The sequence below is a fragment of the Corythoichthys intestinalis genome, chromosome 19 (assembly GCF_030265065.1).
Source record: "Corythoichthys intestinalis isolate RoL2023-P3 chromosome 19, ASM3026506v1, whole genome shotgun sequence".
NCBI lineage: Eukaryota > Metazoa > Chordata > Actinopteri > Syngnathiformes > Syngnathidae > Corythoichthys > Corythoichthys intestinalis.
This window is the reverse complement of record NC_080413.1, coordinates 18,401,351-18,424,654: the sequence shown is the minus strand read 5'-3', so window position 1 is coordinate 18,424,654 and position 23,304 is coordinate 18,401,351. Positions and strand designations below refer to the sequence as shown.

The 23,304-nt window shown below is 39.2% G+C and overlaps 1 protein-coding gene across 10 annotated transcripts in view; it reads left to right on the top strand.

Moving 5' to 3' along the window:
• syne1a (spectrin repeat containing, nuclear envelope 1a) overlaps window positions 1-23,136 on the top strand; it is a 273,050-nt gene extending 249,914 nt beyond the window's left edge. For 4 of the 10 annotated variants that reach the window (XM_057822040.1, XM_057822039.1, XM_057822043.1 and 1 more), the window contains 8 exons: window positions 4,960-5,086; window positions 5,194-5,405; window positions 5,487-5,693; window positions 12,148-12,276; window positions 12,360-12,596; window positions 12,682-12,780; window positions 15,734-15,792; window positions 20,893-23,136. In XM_057822040.1, coding sequence (XP_057678023.1) covers window positions 4,960-5,086; window positions 5,194-5,405; window positions 5,487-5,693; window positions 12,148-12,276; window positions 12,360-12,596; window positions 12,682-12,780; window positions 15,734-15,792; window positions 20,893-21,172 — 1,350 coding nt within the window. In that variant the 3' untranslated portion in view covers window positions 21,173-23,136. The remainder of the gene's footprint in view (window positions 1-4,959; window positions 5,087-5,193; window positions 5,406-5,486; window positions 5,694-12,147; window positions 12,277-12,359; window positions 12,597-12,681; window positions 12,781-15,733; window positions 15,793-20,892) is intronic. The other 6 variants (XM_057822046.1, XM_057822045.1, XM_057822044.1 and 3 more) reach the window with 3 other exon arrangements.
• The last annotated feature ends 168 nt before the right edge of the window (window positions 23,137-23,304 follow it).

Here is a 23,304-nt window from a genome sequence, read left to right as displayed (position 1 = left end):
ATCACGTCATTTTCAAAGTATCGGAATCGGCAAAAAAATATCGGACATGCCTTTTTTTAATATATATATATTTTTTATTTAAAACGTTTTCTAATTGTATTTAACGTTGCAGACAAAATGTCTTACACTCATCCAGAGTAGTTTTGGCTTAACGTAGGGCTATCAAATTTAATCCGTTAACGGCGGTAATTAATCTTTTAAAAATTAATCACGTTACGTTATTAACGCATGCGCCGCACGACCCACTCACGCATTGTCTCATTCAATCTATAAAGATGCTGTTATACCTATAGATAGCGCTAAAAGGCAGCGTATAAATAGTAGAGAGGATTTTGACAGCCTTTGGAGCCATTTTTTATGTCGCTAAAGCCTTAAAATCCCCCTCTCTACAATTAAAAATACTGTGGGAAACAATGTGGGGAAGAAAGGTAGTAGTTGATCTTTTTCTTATCACCATATGTTATTTCTCAACGCAGAGAAGATATATCAATTGGTGCCACTACGCACAGTCATGGTTGTACTTCCCATCATGCATTTGGGCAGAAGTTAAATGGCTGCAGTATCATTTACTGAAAGCTCAACAAATACACTAGATGGCAATATTTAATCACAATATACAAAGTCACATTTATCCTTTAAGAATTACAAGACTTTCTATCCGTCGATCCCTCTCACAGAAAGAATGTTAATAATGTAAATGCCATCTTGAGGATTTATTGTCATAATAAACAAATACAGTACTTATGTACTGTATGTTGAATGTATATATTCGTCCGAGTTTTATTCATTTTTTTCTTAATGCATTGCCAAAATGTATACGATCGGGAAAAATTATCGGGAATGATTGGAATTGAATCGGGAGCAAAAAAAAAGCAATCGGATCGGGAAATGTTGGGATCGGCAGATACTCAAACTAAAACGATCGGGATCGGATCGGGAGCAAAAAAACATGATCGGAACAACCCTAGTTAAAATCATGGTGTCTGTAATTCTGCTCTCGCGTGCTCTCACCTCCAGATTGGGTTTTGCTGTTTAAAAAACATTAAAAAAAAAAAAAAAAAAAAAGTGCCCTCCTGTTCAAAAATGTTCTCCCCCCAGAAAACTGAGATTTTAAGCTTTCCAATGATCACACATGCATATTGGACAATTTTGAAATCTGGCCAAATTGGGGGTCGCAGAGCAGAACTTCAAGTCACCTGAGTGTTTTCAGCCATATATATTTTTTTTCAAGGGCTAAAAAGTCATCCAGAAATACAATGGCATACGTTTTAAACTCCTCAACCGTCCCGGAAAAAACGGAAGAGGAAGTACTGTAAAAAGTACAGTACTGTGAGCCAGGATTCTATTTATTGGCTCCGGACTCACCCAGGAGCTGCTATTACCTCGTTAACGCATTGTTACATAATATTTATAAATGACATCCAGCGTCATTTGTTGCTTTATGGAACCACTTTTTAAAAAAAAAAACTTCAAAGGACTGCCTCACACAGACATTTTAGTTCTCTTACGTAGTCATAGCTTGTAACGTTTTGACAGTATGATGTCATTTTATGCCATGTTTGTAAATATCTACATTGTTAATTTTGCGCTGAAGCTGGCTATGAAGAGAACCTTACCTCATATCAAAATCGAAGCATCAGCAGAGGTGGTTGTAGGTAAATTGTACTCAAATAAGAATAGCGGTACTTCAAAATATTATTCAAGTTAAAGTGAAAGTTGTCGTCGAAAACATTTACTCAAGTACAAGTAACAAAGTATTCGCTGAGAAATTCTGAAATAGTGAGTAACTGCTGATAAGGTCTGATTTATTTGAAAAAAAACAAACAAACAATGTAATCAGACAAAAACATCGTTTTTTAATTATGGTATGTTCAAATTCTAGTACTGTATCTCTAAATAATAAACAAATTACAAGTTTGTCGAAATGTCGGTTTGTTTTGGTAGACACAGCAGACACTGCATTATGTGTGTTAACGTGATTATATATTCATGATTTCAGTGTTCAATGTGAGAAACAGTTGATTCTGCCATTAAAAAAGATTTATATATATATATAAAGAGAGAGAGAGAGAGAGAGAGAGAGAGAGAGAGAGAGAGAGAGAGAGAGAGTTAATTACAGTTTAAAGATTAATTAATCGTAATTAATCGCAATTCAGACCATCTCTAAAATATGCCATATTTTTTCTGTAAATTATTGTTGGAATGGAAAGATAAGACACAAGACAGATATATACATTCAACATACGGTACATAAGTATTGTATTTGTTTATTATAACAATAAACAAGATGGCATTAACATTATTAACATTCTCTTAAAGTGATCCATGGATTGAAAGACTTGTAGTTCTTAAAAGATGTAAGTACAAGTTATAGAAATATTATTTTAAAATCTCAATGTTTTCGTTTTAATAAAATTTGTAAAATGTTGTAATCAAAAAATAAACTAGTAGCTCGCCATTGTTGATGTCAATAATTACACAATGCTCACGCATGGTGCTGAAACCCATAAAATCAGTTGGACCCAAGCGCCAGCAGAGGGCGACAAAACACCAAAAAACACAAGTAGCAAGTGGACATTACACTGTGCTGTCATTTTAATCTGTTGAAGCGGGGCATGTGCGTTAAACACGTCAAATATTTTAATGTGATTAATTTAAAAAATTAATTACCGCCAAATAACGCGATAATTTTGACAGCCCTAATATCTGGGTTTGTTGCTTGGTATATTTTACTCAGCACAACGTCATCCAAATGAACTGTTATTATTACACTATAACCTATTGCTTGACTATAATAGGTCATAAAATACACTAAAATCATCAAATTTTACTCCAGCTGTCCTATCCCAAGAGTATGAGTGCCCTCTAGTGTGCAGTCATTCACGGATAAACATTTTTTACCCTCAAATTACAACTATCATATTTCCAGTTTGTCTATCAGTGCCAAACGAAATCTGGAAGAAAGTTTGAAATCTGCACTTTAGACTGATTGGTATAATGGAGTCATGCTATTACTGTTGCTACATCTCATTGGTGAAACTGATAGAGCCACTGTGAGCATCTCTGGCAAATTTAAATAAATCTAAAGCAGAATAAATGTAAAAAGTATCATGTACAGTATAAAGTATGGCGTGGTAGTACTACTTTTATAGAAGTACATTTTTCCCAAGTTACTCAAGTATAGTGGGGAGAACAAGTATTTGATACACTGCTGATTACTCAAGTATAGTGGGGAGAACAAGTATTTGATACACTGCTGATTTTGCTGGTTTTCCCACTTGCAAAGCATGCAGAGGTCTGTAATTTGTATCATAAGTTCTCTTTAACTGTGATGGACAGAATCTAATACAAAAAAACAGAAAATCACGTTGTATGATTTTTAAATAATAAATTTGCATTTAATTGCATGAAATAAGTATTTGATACATCACAAAAATCGAACTTAATATTTGGTACAGAAACCTTTGTTTGCTACTACGGATACCAAACGTTTCCTGTAGTCCTTGACAAGGTTTGCACACACTGCAGCAGGGATTTTGGCCAACTCCTCCATGCAGATCTTCTCCAGAGCCTTCAGGTTTCGGGGCTGCTGCCGGGCAACACGGACTTTCAGCTCCCTCCATAGATTTCCTATCGGGTTCAGATCTGGTGACTGGCTAGGCCACTCCAGGACCTTAAGATGCTTCTTACGGAGCCACTCTTTAGTTGCCTTGGCTGTGTGCTTTGGGTCGTTGTCATGCTGGAAGACCCAGCCACGACCCATCTTCAGGGCTCTCACTGAAGGAAGGAGGTTGTCAGCCAAGATCTGGCGATACATAGCCCCATCCATCCTCCCCTCAATACGGTGCAGTCGTCTTGTACCCTTGGCAGAGAAGCAGCCCCAAAAAATGTTTCCTCCTCCATGTTTCACGGTTGGGATGGTGTTCTTGGGGTTGTACTCATCCTTCTTTTTCCTCCAAACACGACGAGCTGAGTTTAGACCAAAAAGTTCAATTTTGGTCTCATCCGACCACATGACCTTCTCCCATTGCTCCTCTGGATCATCCAGATGGTCAGTGGCAAACTTCAGACGTGTCTGGGCATGCACTGGCTTCAGCAGTGGGACCTTGCTTGCGCTGTAGGATTTTAATCCATGACGGCGTAATGTGTTTCCGATGGTTTTCTTGGAGACTGTGGTTCCAGCTCTCTTCAGGTCATTGACCAGGTCCTGCCGTGTAGTTCTGGGCTGATCCCTCACCTTCCTCATGATCAGTGATGCCCCACAAGGTGAGATCTTGCATGGAGCCCCAGAACGAGTCAGATTGACCGTCAACTTAAACTTCTTCCATTTTCTAATAATCGTTCCAACAGTTGTTACCTTCTCACCAAGCTGCTTGCTTATTTTCCTGTACGCCCATCCCAGCCTTGTGCATGTCTAATATTTTATCCCTGATGTCCTTACACAGCTCTTTGGTCTTGGCGATTTTGGAGAGGTTAGAGTTTGTTTGTTTGAGCATGTGAACAGGTGTCTTTTATACAGGTAACAAGCTCAAACAGGTGCAGTTACTTCCGGTAATGAGTGGAGAACAGGAGGGGTTCTTAAAAAAGAACTAAGAGCCGAAATGTTTACTAGTTGGTAATGTATCAAATACTTATTTCATGCAGTTAAATACAAATTTATTATTTAAAAATTATACAATGTGATTTTCTGGATTTTTATATTAGATTCTGTCCCTCACAGTTGAAGAGAACATATGATACAAATTACAGACCTCTACATGGCTTGCAAGTGGGAAAACCAGCAAAATCAGCAGTGTATCAAATACTTGTTCTCCCCACTGTAGGTACATTTAACGTGTTACTCCCCAAATCAGATTGTAATCATAATTCAGTAAAACCATAATTAGATTTTTTTTCTAAAAACGTTCAACACTATGAGGAAGAATGCTTTTTTACTTCAATTCCAAAAATATTTTGTAGATGCGTCTGATGGGAGAGTGTCGCGGCAGCATAGACGCAGTGAGGGTAGTCGAGGAAGAGCTCACAGAGGACGAAGATGAACTGCCGGGACTCATCGACCCGACCACCACTGATGGTCAGAATGCAGGTTTGTCTCTTACTCTTTTGCAAACACATTGGGATCTTGACTTACGAGTGTCCCTACTTATGAGTTAGGAGCTGTCAGAAATCAAGACACCACTGTAAATTTTTCAGGTGTGATCGAGCGCTGGCAACTGCTACAAGCTCAGTCGCTAAGTGACAAGCACAAACACAAGCAGAACCTGCAACAATGCCAGCAGCTCATCTCGGACCTGCAAACCATGCGTGCGTGGCTCGGTCGCTGCGAGGCAGAACTGGGTCAACTGCGAGGCCTGGAGCTCAGCACGGACATCGAAATCATCCAGCAGAGGATCAAGAAGCTCCGGGTGGGTGCTCAAAAACAAAAAAACCTGTTAAGGAGGACATACGCTCCTTTCTGAATCTGTTTTGTCCTGTGTGGTGCTTAGGAGCTACAGAAGGGGATGGAGACCAACAAGTCGGAGGTCCTGTCCATTAACCTGAGCAGCGCTGCCTTCCTCCAGTCGGAGCCCGACTCCGAGGAGGCGTGGGAGCTGCGGAACGCTCTGAAGGAGATGAACACGCACTGGAATCGCCTGGACACCTCGCTAGAGGAGTGGAGGGAAGAGCTGCAGAGAGCGCTCATGCAGTGCAAGGTGCTGAAATAACACGCAACAAAAGAGTACCTATTCAAAACCTTCTTGGAACGTATAAACATACATATATTAATATCGAAAGACATAAGGTGTGCTGCACAAAACTTAATTTTTGTCTTTGTCTTAGCCTTTTGGACGAAAATACTTATTAGTCTTAGGCTACGTTCATTCTACAGGTCTTAATGCACAAATCCGATTTTTTGTCATATCCGTTTTTTTGGCGTGCCCATTCAGACTGCCTTTGTCCATTGAGGCCGTTCAAGTATTACGCATGCGGACTAATTCGCAGTCCGACACGCGCTGAGCAAGAAGACCCTCATGCGCAGAAGCATCAAAACAAATGACACACGTCATCCGTCATTCCAGGGATATCATATTTTGCTTTTCAAAAGGAGGACACAAATAACAGACATAAATAATCCCCGTTTAGGCTTATATTCAAAGTTTATATGGATCGATACCATGCACGCACTGTCCGTGCATGTCACACACACATACGGGCAGTTTGCCCCGACTCTCGGCCGTGTAGGCAATGTTGAAATATTGCTCACTTGGAGCAGAGAGAAAACTGAGCATTCTCAGGCTTATCCTCAACCCATTTTTATTTTTTATGACTGTTGTCAAGCCCAGCCCTTCCCCAAAAGCCGTGTTCACTGCAAGCTAGGCGCTAATAACGCACAGCTGCATCGCTACGGTATTGTCTCTCTCGCTATTTGATGACGTAATTGCTGCATGAAATCCGATTTGGGAGAGTGGACAGTACAGACCGCCGCAACAGTCTGGAAAAATGTGGCCCAGATCGGATTTGAACCATATACGAAAGTGACCCAGATCGGATTTGAAATGGTCCAGTTCTATGCGACTTGTCACGTTCAGACCGTCAAGTTAATGCCTCACTCGAGTCGGAAAAACACAAAAAAATCGGATTCGTGCATTAAGACCTGTAGTATGAACGTAGCCTTAGTCATATTTTAGTCATTTCAAAATGTGTTTGTCTTTGTCTAGTTTTAGTCGACAACATCTGATACAAATTTGGTCTAGCTTTAGTCGACAGTTACTCAAAATGTTTTGGTCTGCAAAATTCAAAAGTTAGTCCAAACTTGGTGACGATAATACACACTCAGCAGGAAAAGCAGTCTCATTATTTTCAGTTAAACCCACCTAGGTAGGCCTGTCGCGATAACAAATTTTAGTTGGCGATAAATTATTTCATAAATGATTGCGATATGCGATATTATTGCGCGCCCCCCCCCCCCCCCCCCCCAATTTTTTAAAACCAGTTTACAATAACACAGTGAGAATACAGTATGTATTACCGTATTGGCCCGAATATAAGACAGTGTTTTTTGCATTGAAATAAGACTGAAAACGAGGGGGTCGTCTTATATTCGCGGACTAGACATTATACCCATTCACGACGCTAGATGGCGCCAGATATCATTTAAGCGATGTTCTGTCATGACAGATCTCAGCTACTGTCAAGCAGTCTGTAAAACTCTAACCAGTTTGCATTATTTTATTGCAATGTTTTTCCTTATTCAGATTTGTTTCAAGACTACACTTACAGTTAGACATCACTTTGAAGTTTAATGCAGTTATTGCAATTTTGTTATTTTATCACAATAGATTGGTTTATTTCCATTTCAAAAACCTGAAGCCATTCATTTACGAATGTGATTGCACTTTAGTTTACATATTGAAATGTTCAGATATTAAGATTTGAATGAGGCAAAATAACATGCTTTTTCTCTCAAATATATTGTTATAATCATTTGTTTCGGATGTACTCTCATTATTTTCTGTATAAAAATTTGGTGTTCAAAAAGTCGTTTTTCAAACTTGAGTCTTGAAAAAGAGGGGGTTGTCTTATAATCAGGGTCTTATAGTCGGGCCAATACGGTAATTGATCAAGTACACCAATTTAAACACAATAAATGTTTACTCTTAAATTAAAAAATACTTTTTAAGAAAAACACTACTAAAAACAATAGCCCATGCCTCTTTTAAGTAAAAGACAACAATATTAATACCGCACAGACACACGGAATGAATAAAATGTCTTTTTCAAGAAAAAATACAATTGCACTTCAATAACGTAAGCATTTAGGCACAGGTATAAGGTTGTAATAACACAAAACAATTGCATTTGAACTACAACAGAGAAAAATAGAGTAATTGAGTAGCAGTCACAAAAATTTGGCTTCAATAAGTATCAAACCACATTAAACATTAAAGGTATAACGGTCTCATTTCCTCAGTAATGTAGCAGACTACACTACCGTTCAAAGGTTTGGGGTCTAAGCGACCCCAAACTTTTGAACTGAAGCGGTTCAAAACTTTGGATGGTAGTGTACACCTTCCGTGAGGGAACGATATTATGCACGGTCTTGTTTGTGTTTCTCACATCAAGCGAACACCTCTGTAATTGTCGATTGACGTGACGAGGAAGGCTCTGCTTGTTGCGATGCAATTTTCTTACCAAGTAGTGAAAACTAAAGAAGGTGATAGTGTTTCAAATGAGAATGTAGATTTGTTTTGTTGGCCCTTTTTGTTGAAACAACCTCCAAACACATTCTACAGACTGGTTCATCCTTTTTGGTTGCCTCGCCATTTTCATTTGGTTTAAAATCAAAATGTTCCCACATCAGGGCTTTGGTGTTTGGCTTGGAAAAGATTTTCCGTCCATTTTCGTCTTCCTCACTCTGCTCGCTCATTGCTGTGCGCCGGCAGTGCACTTGGCCCCGCCTTCCTCCATTGAATGATGGTCACTCAAACTCAAATGTATAAAACAAACTAGGGCTGTCAAAATTATCGCATTACGTGCGGTAATTAATTTTTTAAAATAATCACGTTAAAATATTTGACGCAATTAACGCACATGCCCCGCTCAAACAGATTAAAATGACAGCACAGTGTCATGTCCACTTGTTACTTGTGTTTTTTGGTGTTTTGTCGCCCTCTGCTGGCGCTTGGGTGCGACTGAATTTATAGGCTTTAGCACCCATGAGCATCGTGTAAGTAATTATTGGCATCAACAATGGCGGGCTACTAGTTTAGTTTTTGACTGAAAATTTTACAAATTTTATTAAAACGAAAACATTGAGGGGTTTTAATATAAAATTTCTATAACTTTTACTGACATTTATCTTTTAAGAACTACAAGTCTTTCTATCCATGGATCGCTTTAACAGAATGTTAATCATGGTACGAATTACGATTAATTAATTTTTAAGCTGTAATTAACTCGATTAAAAATTTTAATCGTTTGACACCCTTAAAACGAACATAACACAGAAGTCATAAAACAGTGAGTCCTCGTCACAGCATATTGCATAGTTGGTAACAAGGAAGCCGAATTTTTAACAGCATGTCTGCCGCAGTGTGCGCACGCACGTGCACGCGAGGCTATAAATCGCAGCAGTTAAATGACCACATTAAGTTCATTTACCGTGCGATAAATGGAATTATTGCATATCGCGACAGGCTTATCTAGAAGACATGAACTGTATGTAAAAAAAAAAAAAAAATTTTTTTAAATGTCCGAGCGTTTAACACTAACGCGACAAGTTGCATTTAGCATCTAATGATCACTCTGCACAGACCTTTAAAGGCTAAAGCAGCATTGCAAAATTCTCTCTTGCAAAGATAGAAAACAAATCTTACCATGTTTCCAAACAAGCAAGGTTGGGCACAGCCTAGCTTGAGACACATCCTAACCCCGGTCGCAGCCTAGTTTTGAGACGTCCTAATCTTCAGTGAGGAGACTGAGGGAGCGTCGCGGCACAACCCACACGAGTGACATGACCCGCTACGAAGCAAGCTGACGTACTCCACGTACAATATGAAAATGTCACGCTTTGTGAACATATGACAAAAACTATGTCACATTTTCGTCTAGTCAGACGAAAACCGGCATTCGTCTCATTATGTTCTTGTCTTCCAAGCCACGTTTTTAGCTCGTCATCATCACATCGTCATGAAAAAATTGTTCGGCGACGGAGTATTTTCGTTATCGTCACTGTTGACAAAAACAACACTGGCTGAAACTGAGGATTTTTTGGGGAATTTACAACTCTAAACACAGAGCCAACAAAACTTATTTCTACTTATTTATAGTTTCCATCTAGACGTCTATACTCCTCTTTGTCTCTTATCTATATTTATCTACATACTCCTTTTACACCGTGTCCCTAATGTTCAGACCAAGACATCACAGTCGGGCCTTCAGAACAAGCTGACAATCTCGTGTTTCTAAAGCTCAACGTCTAAACACTTGATTTATTGTCACATCTACTTGATAAATGTCGACAATAGACATACTAAAATGTGACATGAAACACCTTTTTGATTTCAATTCTTTGCACTTTACTGAATTCCTTGAAATGTGGTCATACTACAAGATATTTTCAATGGTATCTATTTGGCAACAGGATATTGGTGTTTTATGTTTGTGTCATTTTATTGTGTGATTCATATAAAATGTGTTTTTTATATACAGTGGTATGAAAAAGTATCTGAACCTTTTGGAATTTCTCACATTTCTGCATAAAATCACCATCAAATGTGATCTGATCTTTGTCAAAATCACACAGATGAAAACACGTTGTCTGCTTTAACTAAAACCATCCGAACATTTATAGGTTTTCATATTTTAATGAGGATAGTATGCAAACAATGACAGAAGGGGGGGAAAATAAGTCAGTGAACCATCACATTTAATATTTTGTGCCCCCCCTTTGGCAGTAATAACTTCAACCAGATGCTTCCTGTAGCTGCAGATCAGTCTGGCACATCGATCAGGACTAATCTTGGCTCATTCTTCTCTACAAAACTGCTGTAGTTCAGTCAGATTCCTGGGATGTCTGGCATGAATCGCTGTCTATAGGTCTTGACACAACATCTCAATGGGGTTCAAGTCTGGACTTTGACTTGGCCACTCCTGAATGTGTATTTTGTTCTTCTAAAACTATTCTGAAATTGATTACTTTTGTGTTTTGGATCATTGTCTTGTTGAAGCATCTGTCCTCTTTTTAGCTACAACTGTTTGACAGATGGCCTCAGGTTTTCCTGAAAAACATACTTATAAACTTTTGAATCCATTCTTCCATTAATGACTGCAAGTTGTCTAGGCCCTGAGGCAGCAAAACAGCCCCAAATCATGATGCTCCCTCCACCATGCTTCACGGTGGGGATGAGGTGTTGATGTTGGTGAGCTGTTCCATTTTTCCACCACACATGACGTTGTGTGTTACTCCCAAACAATTCAACTTTGGTTTCATTAGTCCACAAAATATTTTGCCAAAACTTGTGGAGTGTCCAAGTGGCTTTTTGCGAATGTTAAATGAGCAACAGTGTTTTTTTTTTTTTAGACCGCAGTGGCTTCCTCCGTGGAGTCCTCCCATGAACACCAATCTTGGCCATTGTTTTACATATAGCTGATGTGTGCACAGAGATATTGGACTGTGCCAGTTATTTCTGTAAGTCTAGCAGGTACTCTAGGGTTCTTTTTTACCCCTCTAAGTATTCTGCGCTGAACTCTTGGCGTCATCTTTGGGGGACAGCCGCTCCTTGGGAGAGAAGCAACAGTGCCAAACTCTCCATTTCTAGACAACTTCTCTGACTGTCGATTGATGAACATCCAGACTTTTAGAGATGGTTTTTTATCCTTTCCCAGCTTTATACAAATCAACAATCCTTGTTCGCAGGTCTTCAGCAGCTCTTTTGACTGAGCCAGGATGCACATCAAACAATGCTTCTCACCAAGACAATTCTTACCCGGTGTGTGTTGTAAAGTGGGCAGGGCAGCTTTAAACCACTCATCAGTGATTGGGCACACACCCAATTTAAAATGCTTGGTAAAAATTGGTTTCAGTTGCTCTTTAAGTCTCCTTAGGCAGAGGGTTCACTTACTTATCTTCCCCCTTCTGTCATTGTTTGCATGCTATCCTCATTAAAATATGAAAACCTATAAATCAGGGTTGTCAAACCAATTCCACAAAGGGCCAAGAGGGTCCTGGATTTCTTTTAAACCAAGACGGCGCAAACAGATTAACCAATGAATTTTCTGCCCAAACAAGCAGCACCTGACTGCAAGCAACTGATTAGACTTGTAGGAGATCAAATTGGTGAAAAGATGACCTCTTCATTGGTTGGAACGAAATCCAGGACCCTCTTGGCCCTTTGTGGAATTGGTTTGACACCCCTGCTATAAATGTTAAAGTGGTTTTAGTTAAAGCAGACACTGTTTTTTCATCTGTGTGATTTTGACAAAGATCAGATCACATTTAATGGTGATTTTATGCGGAAATGTGAGAAATTCCAAAAGGTTCAGATACTTTTTCATACCACTGTATTCATTGAAAAGATCCGCAAAAATTGCAGTAAGTTGTTATAGTGATAAACATTTTTGTCTATATTGCGCACTTCTAAGGACCTTTTTTTTTTTTTTTTTCAGGAGTTCCACGAGATGAGTCACGGTCTGCTACTGTGGTTGGAGAACATCGACCGCAGGAGGAACGAGGTGGTGCCCATCCCTCCAAAACTGGACTTGGAAACTCTCCGAGCTAATCGCAGTACATTAACGGTAATGTCATTCACACTTTTTGTATTCCTTTTTCCCCGCTGTAGTCACAACTTTTTTGACAGAACTTTTTCATCCTCCCGTAGCAAATCAGAGAGGAGCTGCTGAACTCGCAGCAGAAAGTGTCGACCCTCCAGGAGCTGTCGGCTCAGCTGCTGGTCAGCACGGCGGCAGCGACAATGCACCGGTCCTCGGGTGGAGAGTGTCTGGAGGCGCAGGAGAAGGTGCACGTCATCTCGAACAGGCTGCGCTTGCTGCTGCGTGAGGTTGATGGTGACCTGGACGAGCTGCAGAGGCGACTGGAGGATGAGTGCTCGCAACAGGTGGCGACTTGCATTCAAATGGAGACGTTTGCACAATGTTTTTACCGTTGTCCGACTCATGTGCTTTCTCTTTTGTTGTTTTCAGGATTTCTCACCGCTATATGTTACTGAATCAAACATGACTGCTACCTCTGCGGCTGCTTCTACTCTTTCTGATGAGTCAAACATCGGAAAAAGTCACTTGGTAACGTTCTTGTTTTTAAGATGTCAGCAATGCAACATTACAAAAGAGTATGAGGGCCACACCGAAAAGAAAAGAAAAAAAAACTCTCACAAGAAAGCACTGCTAATTTATAACGTTTTAATAGGATTATTTTTCTTCAATCTAGTCAAGTCATTTTCTCCATCTTGTTTAGAGTGTTAAAGACTAATTAAGAGGTTAATGCGTAAGATTATTCCACTTACTTTAAGTAAATATTACTATTTGTTCTTATTGAGCCCATACATCTAAAAGTGGATTTGATTTTCACCTAAATCAAGAAAAAAATACTTTCAAAAAATGTTTTGAACAATACCTATTCTCGAATTAAGAACATTTCTGACAAGCTTCTTTTTTAAGATTAAATATACTAATTTATTGCTTAGATCTGTCTGTTTAGCTTATTATCAGCTACCTATTTTTCTTATTTCAAGAAATGATTTCACTTATTTCTAGTCGATTTCCACTGAAAACAAGGGAATTTAACTAGTTTTAAGTAGGGGTGTTTTTGCAGTGTGCCTAATGTTTTGGAAAGAAAAAAATAACAATAATATTTGTACTTAATTTTTATAATGACTTTTCTCGATTAGCCATGCTTTACATTTTTGTGTCATATTACATATGCATTCTCACATCACATAAAATTACCAATATCTTTATATTGGCTCATATCACACATACACTGCAGGCCAAATGTTTTGACTCCCCTGCAGTTCTGTCATATAATGTTCAATTTCTCCCAGAAAATGATTGCAATTACACATGCTTTGGTAGTAATATCTTAATTTATTTTCCATGCAATAAAAACACAAAAGAGAATGGAAAAAAATGAATCATTTTACACAAAACTCCAAAAAAGGTCAAAAGTATTGCCACCCTTTGAAAAATCATGTGATGCCGCTCTAATTTGTGTAATTGACAGCACCTGTTACTTACCGGTGGCACATAACAGGTGGTGGCAATAACTAAATCACACTTGCAGCCAGTTAAAATGGATTAAGGTTGACTCAACCTCTGTCCTGTGTCCTTGTGTGTACCACATTGAACATGGAGAAAAGTTAGAAGACCAAAAAACTGTCTAAGGACTTGAGAAGCAAAATTGCGAGGAAACATGGGCAATCTCAAGGCTACAAGTCCATCTCCAGAGACCTGTATGTTCCTGTGTCTACCGTGCGCAGTGTAGTCAATAAGTGTAAAGGCCATGGCACTGTGGCTAACCTCCCTAGATGTGGACGGAAAAGAAAAATTGAGATTTCAACTAAAGATTGTGCGGATGGTGAATGAAGAACCTCGACTAACATCCAAACAAGTTCAAACTGTCCTCCAGTTCGAGGGTACAACAGTGTCAACCCGTACTATCCGTCAGCGTCTGAATGAAAAAGGACTCTATGGTAGGATACCCAGGAAGACCCCACTTCTGACCCATATACTTAAAAAAGCCAGGCTGGAGTTTGCCAACACTTACCTGAGAAAGCCAAAAACATTTTGGAAGAATGTTCCATTGTCGGATGGGACCAAAGTAGAGCTTTATGGGAAAAGGCATCAACATAGTTTACAGGAGAAAAAAACAAGGCCTTCAAAGAAAAGAACATGGTCCCCACAGTCAAACATGGCGGAGGTTCACCAATGTTTTGGGGTTGCTTTGCTACCTCTGGCACTGGGCTGTTTGGCATGCATGGGATTATGAAGTCTGAAGACTACCAAGAAATTTTGCAGCATAATGTAGGGCCCAGTGTGAGAAAGCTGGGTCTACCTCAGAGGTCATGGGTCTTCCAGCAGGACAATGACCCAAAACACACTTCAAAAAGCACGAGAAAATGGTTTGAGAGAAAGGACTGGGCCAGCAATGAGTCCAGACCTGAATCCCATAGGACACCTGTGGAAAGATCTGAAAATGGCAGTTTGGAGAAGGCACCCTTCAAATCTCAGAAACTAAGTTGGCCAGAGAAAATGGTCTAAAATTTCAGCAGAGCATTGAAAGAAACTCGTTAATGGATACCAGAAGATGTTGTTTGCAGTTATTTTGTTTAAAGGTTGTGCTACCAAGTATTATTCTGAGGGTGTCAATACTTTTGTCCGGCCCATTTTTGGAGTGTTGTGTAAAATGATTTAATTTGTTTTTCATTCTCTTTTGTGTTTTTTTTCATTGTAAGCAAAATAAATGAAGATATTTCTACCAAAGCATTTGTAAATGCAATTGAACATTGTCTGACAGAATTGCAGGGGTGCCCATACTTTTGGCCAGCAGTGTACTTTTCCATACTTTTGTAAAATTGACTATTTAAAAGATACTAATGTATTCTCCTAAAATGGCACTTACGGTGGTAAAATTGTAATTTTTTCTTTAATTATTAAAAATACTCACACACCGCTATAGTAAACTTTTTCATTAAATTCGTTATTTTCTTGTAATGTTACCTTATTTGTAAAGTAATGTGTAATGAGTGTGGCCCTAATACTTGTCCAAGCAAACACTATATTTTGCTTGCATTCAGAGTGTATTTCATAGTATGGTAGTTTCCATTGTTTTTTTTTTTTTTATTTGTTTTGTTTTATTTATTTTTTTGGGTATAAAACAAAAAAGTGTCTCTAACACTTTCTTGTCAAGCTCCCTGCTTGTTTTGTTTCGTAGATGCTGCTTTCAGCATGTTAAGCAAATTAAAATGCACAAGAAAAGCTGGCTTTTCCTTTTTAGGAAAGTTTTGCCATTTCGCTAGTATGTTTCTTCAACAGGAATTGAGAAGCCAGATTTCTTGCCAGCCAGCCAATCAATCAATCAATCAATCAATCAATTACATCATTGATTACATTGCTGCTTTGTTGACACTTATTGTTCTGCAGAGATCTTTTGAGTTCTTTTATGTCTTCATTTGCCTCTTGACTGAAACATTTTTCTTTCTTTTTTTACGCCTCCCTCCCTGCTCATTATGCCCTTCAGCCCCGAGGCAAAAGTAGTCAGGCCCAACCCGGACCCCCCGAGACCGGCACGCGCCACAGGTACCTTGAGCGCCCCTCCTTGAGCTCTGCAAAGACGAGAACGTGATGGAACCCAAATCGCAAATCAGACCCCCCAAAAAATTCGTGTGATTTGACCACATGTGATTGTTTTGTTATGAAAAAAAAGGGTGTTCCATGGTGTCCCGCCTTTTCTAGAGGTCATGTGACCTGCTCCTATGTGATCGGGGAGCAGCCTCTTGTCAGGCTCTTCCCTTTTTGCATTCGAATGTTTTTTCACTGCTTCACTGCTTGTCCCTAATAGCCCACTGGTTGGCAAAACCTTTTTTTCACTTTTGTTGTTTTTTTTCTGTTCCGTTTCCTCCCATTCTTCCTAGGATGTGATGTGATAAACTGTCTAGTTTCCTCTTTAACTCCCATCTTCTTTACTCTTTTCTTACTCCCTTCCCTTAAATTTATTCAGCCAAACTCCTCGTAAAGCACCTTTTTCATTTTTAAAAAATGGACTAAAAAGGATGCCGTTTTTATACTAACCCCATCATTCAAGTTGTAATCATATCTCATATTACGTCTACGTTACTCTGTTGCACATTAACAACTTACAAATCACCCCCAAAATATGTTCAACCTCTAATTTAACAGGTGAAATTTTATATTTGCCCCTGTCCCCTTGATTTTGCGTCATTTCCTATTATTTTGCAGACATTCTTGCGTCACTTCCATTTCAGTTACCCAACATCAACAGGAACTGACCCGTAAATGCAGAGGCGCAGGATGGCTGAGGATCTTTTTTTTAGTTTTTCCCATCCCAAAACAGCCGTTTCGGTCCACATTTGCCATGCTTGCCCATTTTCTCCATACAAGGCGTGCACAAAGACAGTACATATGCATGCTGGATAGTTTACATACTACTACTAAGCTACTACAAAGACAGCGTTCTATTTCATCTAAAGCAGGGGTGTCCAAACTTTTTGCAAATGGGGCCAGATATGAGGTGGTAAAAATGTGGGGGGCCGACCTTGGCCCACGTCCTTTACGTAGAACAATATATTTAAGCAAAATTTAGCAAGTCATTCAGTGTGTCACATTTGCTTTATTTTTTTTTTTTTAATGAATAATTTCAACAATCTCGCAACTAGCCTTTGCGGCGTTCTCTTTCGACTCTCGGGCTCTTGCGAAATATTACTGCTGCGAAATTAAACTAGCTTCAGGTTGCTTCAATTTTTCGCTGCGTATCTTCCCTGTAATCTTGTCGTACATGTCAGCGTGTCTTGTTTGGTAATATTGCCTCACATTGAACTCTTTAAAAGCAGTGACTGTCTCTTTGCAAAGGAGGCAAGACACAGTTGTTGTATATTTTAGTGACGAAATAGTCCAATTTCCATCTATCCTTGAAGCGTCGGCCGTCACAGTCAACTTTTTTTTGTTGATTGTCGCCATTTTAGAAAATGGAAGTAATGGCTCACACGGAGTAATGTTGCTTAGCCCTTAAATATCTGCAACATGAAGCAATTATCAGAGAATCCCAAAATTTGAAAAATAAGGTCCTAATGAAACCTTTTTTTCGAATTTGTAAAACAAAATGTAAAAATGAATATGTGTAATAAGCGCTCTAATATCTATAACCCATGCTAAATCATGTTTTTTTTCTTATGGAACCTGCAGATGCATGTGTTGACTTGCATCCATTATTTTTTTTTCAAAAAGAAATGTCAAAATTCTAAATCTAAAAATCATGAAATTTTAGGTATATCAAATGTGATACATTTGGTGGTAAAGGGTTAAAGTGCTGCTGCCTTTTAGTGGGTAAATGAGGAGCAGCATTTCGTGTGTAAGCTACTTCATACGCTGGTTGCAGTACTGCTGACCAATTTATTAAGTCTGTGTGCTGGCCAGATGTTATTGATTTTATGACAGCGGCTGGGGGTCGGATGAAATTTGACCACGGGCCGCAGTTGGCCCCCGGGCCGGACTTTGGACATGTCTGATCTAGAGTGTGTTGGAGTTTTTGTATTGGAAATAAAAGCGCCTGTGTATTATAACACAATTCCCTGTAGCTAGACAGCGCAATGACACACAAACACATTTAAAATTTTAAAGGTCCAATAAGCCTTGGTTTAAAACCCTTTATTGCTAAACTTACCACATTTGATACACCTAAAATTTCATGATTTTGAGACTAATTCAGAATTTTGACAATTCTTTTTGGAAAAAAAATGATGGCTGTAAGTCAACACATGCATCTGCAGGTTCCATGAGAAAAACAAACAGGATTTAGCAAGGGTTATAGATATCAGAGCGCTTATTACACATATTCATTTTGACTTTTCTTTTTACAAATTTGAAAAAAAGTTGTCATTAAGACCGTATTTTTCAACTTTTGGGATTCTCTGATAATTGCTTCATGTTCCAGGTGTTTAAGGGTTAGCCCCCTTTTCACAAATAGCACCTTATTCAATGTGACCCGGGAGCAAGAAAGGTGTCAGGTGGTGACCATGTTATTAAAAAAAAAAATCAACATATATATTTAATCCCCAAAGTTAAATACACTATTGTTTCACTGTTTGATTTACAGTAATTTTAAGACTATAAGCTGCTACTTTTTTCTCTCATTTTGAATCCTGCGTTTTATAGTCCAGTGCGGCTTATTTGCTGATTTATTTGGGTTAATAAGTTGCACTTTATTTCACAGCGGCATCGTAAGACTGCCATAAGACCGTCATAATTATGACATGACACATTAATGAATGCATATGGCAGTTGTCATTAAATGTCATCCGGCAAATTATGTCACTACCGGCATTTATGTCCAACTCGGATCTTTTACATCCATTCAAAATTGAGATAATTTACCGGATGACACAAAACGCCATCGGTTATTTACTGTAGCGCTGCAGTGCATGCTAGGAGGCATGTTGGACGACAACATTGTTGACAGCAGGTTGCAGCAGAGGTTGACTGTCTCCTCCACGGGAGCAATGATGGTTAAATGAAGTTTCTTGAAGCAATGAATCTTTGAACCAATTGGCTGCAAATCTTCAATGGTGGTTCATTTGGTCTTATGACAGATGATGCCGCTGTCAAATAAAGTGTTACCAGTTAATATCTTTCGGTGTAAATATCCTATAATACAATGAGGACAGCTGCGGCTTATAGTCCAGTGCGGCTTATCTGTGAACAAATGCTGTTTTCATGTCAAATTTGGTGGGTGGTGGTTTATAGTCAGGTGCGCCTTATAGTCCGAAAATTACGGTAATTATTTGTTCCCCAAAAAATCGACCGAAACACTTCCCGCGCCATGCCCCAAAATCAACAGGAAGTGACCAGTAAATGCCCCAAAAAGGAAAATGAAGTCAAAGAAAATCCACAGGAAATGACGCAAAATACCCCAAAATTAACTAATTGCCTGGCATTGGCTGTCGCTGATGGCCATAGACGTCCAATCCGTTTCAATTGGGAAGGATGAACATTCGTTCATTTGCTGCCACCCTCCCAGTAGTATTTTCATTAACATGCCTACTTTAATAATAAAAAAAAAAAATCATCCCTCACACGTATGTAAACCCACTTTACACAATTTTTGGAATAACAAGACACATAATAAGACGCATTGCACTGCGCATTGCAGTCACACAGTATAAAGTGTGATTGCAGACATGTGCTACAGTGCGTGGATGTGTTTGTGTGGGTGGTTGGGATAATGGTAGCCGCTGGAACACGCCGTCCCTTCTCCTGATACGTGGCGCTAACAAGAGGAAGTGTCCAGACAGACATTTGTAGCATTAGGACTTACACTGCTATGTTGATATAATAAGAACACATGACGTTGAACTCATACATGACTTGCTTCCACTGGCTCTTCTTCCCTTTAAGTCTGTCTTTACTTTTGTGTGGTTTGTTGCAAACAGTGTTTATGTCAACATGTATGTATGTGTCTCTCCTGTGTACAACTTTGGTCTGTATAAAAATTACGATATACCGTAATTTTCGGACTATAAGGCGCACCTGACTATAAGCCGCCACCCACCAAATTTGACACTAAAACGACATTTGTTCATAGATAAGACACACGGGACTGTAAGCTGCAGCTGTCCTCACTGTATTATGGGATATTTACACCAAAAGATATTGACCGGTAACACTTAATTTGACAGCGGCATCTTAAGACTCACATAAGACCAATTGAGCCCCCATTGCTTCAAGAAGCTTCATTTGGCCATCACTGCTCCCTTGAGGGAGACAGTCAACTTCTGCAGCCACCTGCTGTCAACACTGTTGTTGTCCAACGTGCCTCTTAGTATGCTTTGCAGCGCTACAGATGTAAATAACAACCAAAATTCATGTTCTGTGCTAATTATTTCTTCATTTACTGTTCCAGTTTTTTTAATAATTGCTATTGGTATTTGGTAACACTTTATTTAACAGTGGTGCCATAAAACTATCATAAGACAATCATAATTCTAAATTGACACTGTCATGACCATTAATGAATGCTTACAAGTTACAGATCTCATTTTGTGTCATCTGGCTAATTATCTCAATTTTGAATGGATGTAAAAGATCCGACCTGGACGTAAATGGAGTTAGTGACATAAATTGCCTGATGACATCTGTCATAAGCAGTCAGTAATTTCCATGATAGTGTCATAATTATGATGGTCTTATGACAGTCTTAAAGACACCACTGTCAACTAAAGCGTTACTTATTAACCCAAATAAATCAACAAATAAGCCGCTCTGGACTATAAGCCGGGGATTCAAACTGAGGGAAAAAATAGCGGCTTATCGTCCGGAAATTACGGCAATAGTAGTACATTTGAATTGGCTTTTGATCAGTCAAACCGACATGATTTTATTACCGATTACTTTAATACATTTTTGGTGGGTGAAATTTTGAATAATTTATTACCCTCTAACGAGTTTAATAACATTAATATGCACCAAACCTGAGTTGTGTCTCAGGTGAACCCACAGGGTTGATCATTACCTAAAATAAACTGACCAAAGTATTTAAGAGATAAGAGAAAAAACTTATTTTGATGCTGAAATCCCATCATTAAAGCAAGTAAACTGCTGCCCGCAGCATTACTTTGCAAATACTGGAGTGCTAAACTCCTTTTTTTTGTGTATCCTCCCTCTCAGCCACAGGAGGCCACACACCGGCGCCGCTGGCTGCGTTTCCTCCCCTTCTGACCTTTTGGACGACGTCTCGTCGCCGTCCTCCCCCTCCTCCAAGCAGCCGTCCTTCCTGCAGAGGGTCCTGCGGGCGGCGTTGCCCGTGCATCTGCTCCTCCTGCTCCTCATCGCCTTGGCCTGCATGGTGCCCATGAGCCAGGAGGACTACAGCTGCCACCTCGCCAACAACTTCGCAAGATCTTTCCACCCTATGCTTCGCTACACCAATGGACCTCCGCCCATATAGCTGCTTTTTAATCATTTTTATTTTTTAAAATTTCCATCACATCACTTTGCCAAGGACTCTTGTGAATGTGCCCTTCTCACCCAGTGCCCACCAACTATATATTATGACCTGGATGTTTGACCGATATGTTACCGGCCCTTTAAAAATGAACCTTCATGAAATATTGTTTATTTTGCTAAATGTACATATATGTGAAGGTTTTTGTTTTTTTCCAATGAGGAACAAAGCACTATTTATATACACGTAACGGGAGCCAAAGTATTCTACTATTCCCAGTGCTGCTATTATTTATTTTCAATCAGCTATGAAGATTATTAGTGAAGTGTGTAAACGTTTGACTTTTAATGGGGAAGAGCACACTTAAAATAGTAAAATTAAAATATGACGCTTGTCACGGACGTTGTGGAATACAGGCATGTTTAAAACCATGATTTAAAAAAAAAAAAAATTAAATTAAAATTGAAACTTCCGGGGTATAAAAATACCCGGATGTAGCGGCCATCCGTAGCGCGCAGCTGTGATGTTCAATGCTGCGTCGTAAAATTTGCGAAACGTAATGTCTTCTTTCGCCCTTAACTTTTTTTAATGACGAGTATTTCATTTTTCTCTAGTTCTTGTTCAGTTTGTTGTTGAGAAACGTCCGAGCCCTTGCTGTTTGACAGGTACTGCACTGACGAAGTGAGAAGCCTTTTTGAGTCAACTTGGCTGACCTCTCCCCGCCAAATGCCAAGGCTTGTATTCCTAATTTATTTTTTTACGTTCAGTATTTTATCAGTCGGGGCCATTATGATGGGGAAAAAAAACAATTTTTATGAGAATTTATATTTTAAAATCGTACATTTCTTGATTTTTTTTTCTTTCCGCGCATGCACTTGAAAGTCCCCAAAGCCACGCAGTCAACGGTTGTGTTGACAAGCTAAAATTAATGTGCATTTCTTATTTTCATGATTATTATCATTACTGAGTGATTAGGATATGGGGAATCTTGTTTTTTGTTGAAACACGACAATGTAAAAATATGATATGAAAATGGTTATTTATGTTTGTACAGTTTGCTAACACTGAATACTCTTTGTAAATAAAACATTTAAATATTTGTGTGTATGACGATCCGTATGAATCAACTTGATCATAGTTTAATACTGGTAAGTACTGATGGTATGTTATTTTTGTAGGGTAATTTTGTATTTTAAGACGATAACCCTAGACTGTGGGTCAGCAACCTGTGGCTCCAGAGCCACATGCGGCTCTTTAGCGCTGACCTTGTGGAGCTTTTTCAAAATGTTTGAAAATGGAAAAAAGATGCGGGGGGGAACTATAATTTTAGTTTTATTATGGCGGGAGCTATAGTTTTATCATGGCATAGACTTCATAATGTAATTGACGGGGCGCGGGGCTGATAAATAGGGGGCCTGCATTGTTGGCGAGGCCGTCAAGCTGACCAAGTGGAATCACAGAGGAGCTTTTTCGTTGAAAATTCTTGTGAATAAAAGCTCTTTATAGATTTGGACGTAAAAACAAAGTCTCGATTCTTGGTTAAAAGCAAAAGAAACTGTAGCATTTATTTTACGTAAATTTGTCGAATGTGTGGTTCGTCTTTTAAGTTCACTGTTGCGCCGCCTTACCACAACGAGCTTTTTACGTTGAAATTCTTGTGGTCTCTGGGTCTCCCTCAGAGGTCATGGGTCTTCCAGCAGGACAATGACCAGGGCACATTTCAAAAAGTATTAGAAAATGGTTTGAGAGAAAGCACTTGAGACTTCTAAAGTGGCCAGCAAAGATTCCAGACCTGAATCCCATAGAACACCTGTGGAGAGATCTGAAAATGGCTGTTTGGAGAAGGCACCCTTCAAATCTCAAAGACCTGGAGCAGTTGGCCAAAGAAGAGAGGTCTTCCAGCAGAGCATTGTAGGAAACTCATTGATGGATACTGGAAGCGGTTGTTCGCAGTTACAGTATTTTGTCTAAAGGTTGTGCTACCAAGTATTAGGCTGAGGGTGCCAATACTTTTGTCCGGCCCATTTTTGGAGGCTTGTGTAAAATGATAATTTTTTTTGCCAATCTCCTTTGTGTTTTTTCATCTCAACCAAAATAAATGAAGATATTACTTTCCAAAGCATTTGTAACTGCAA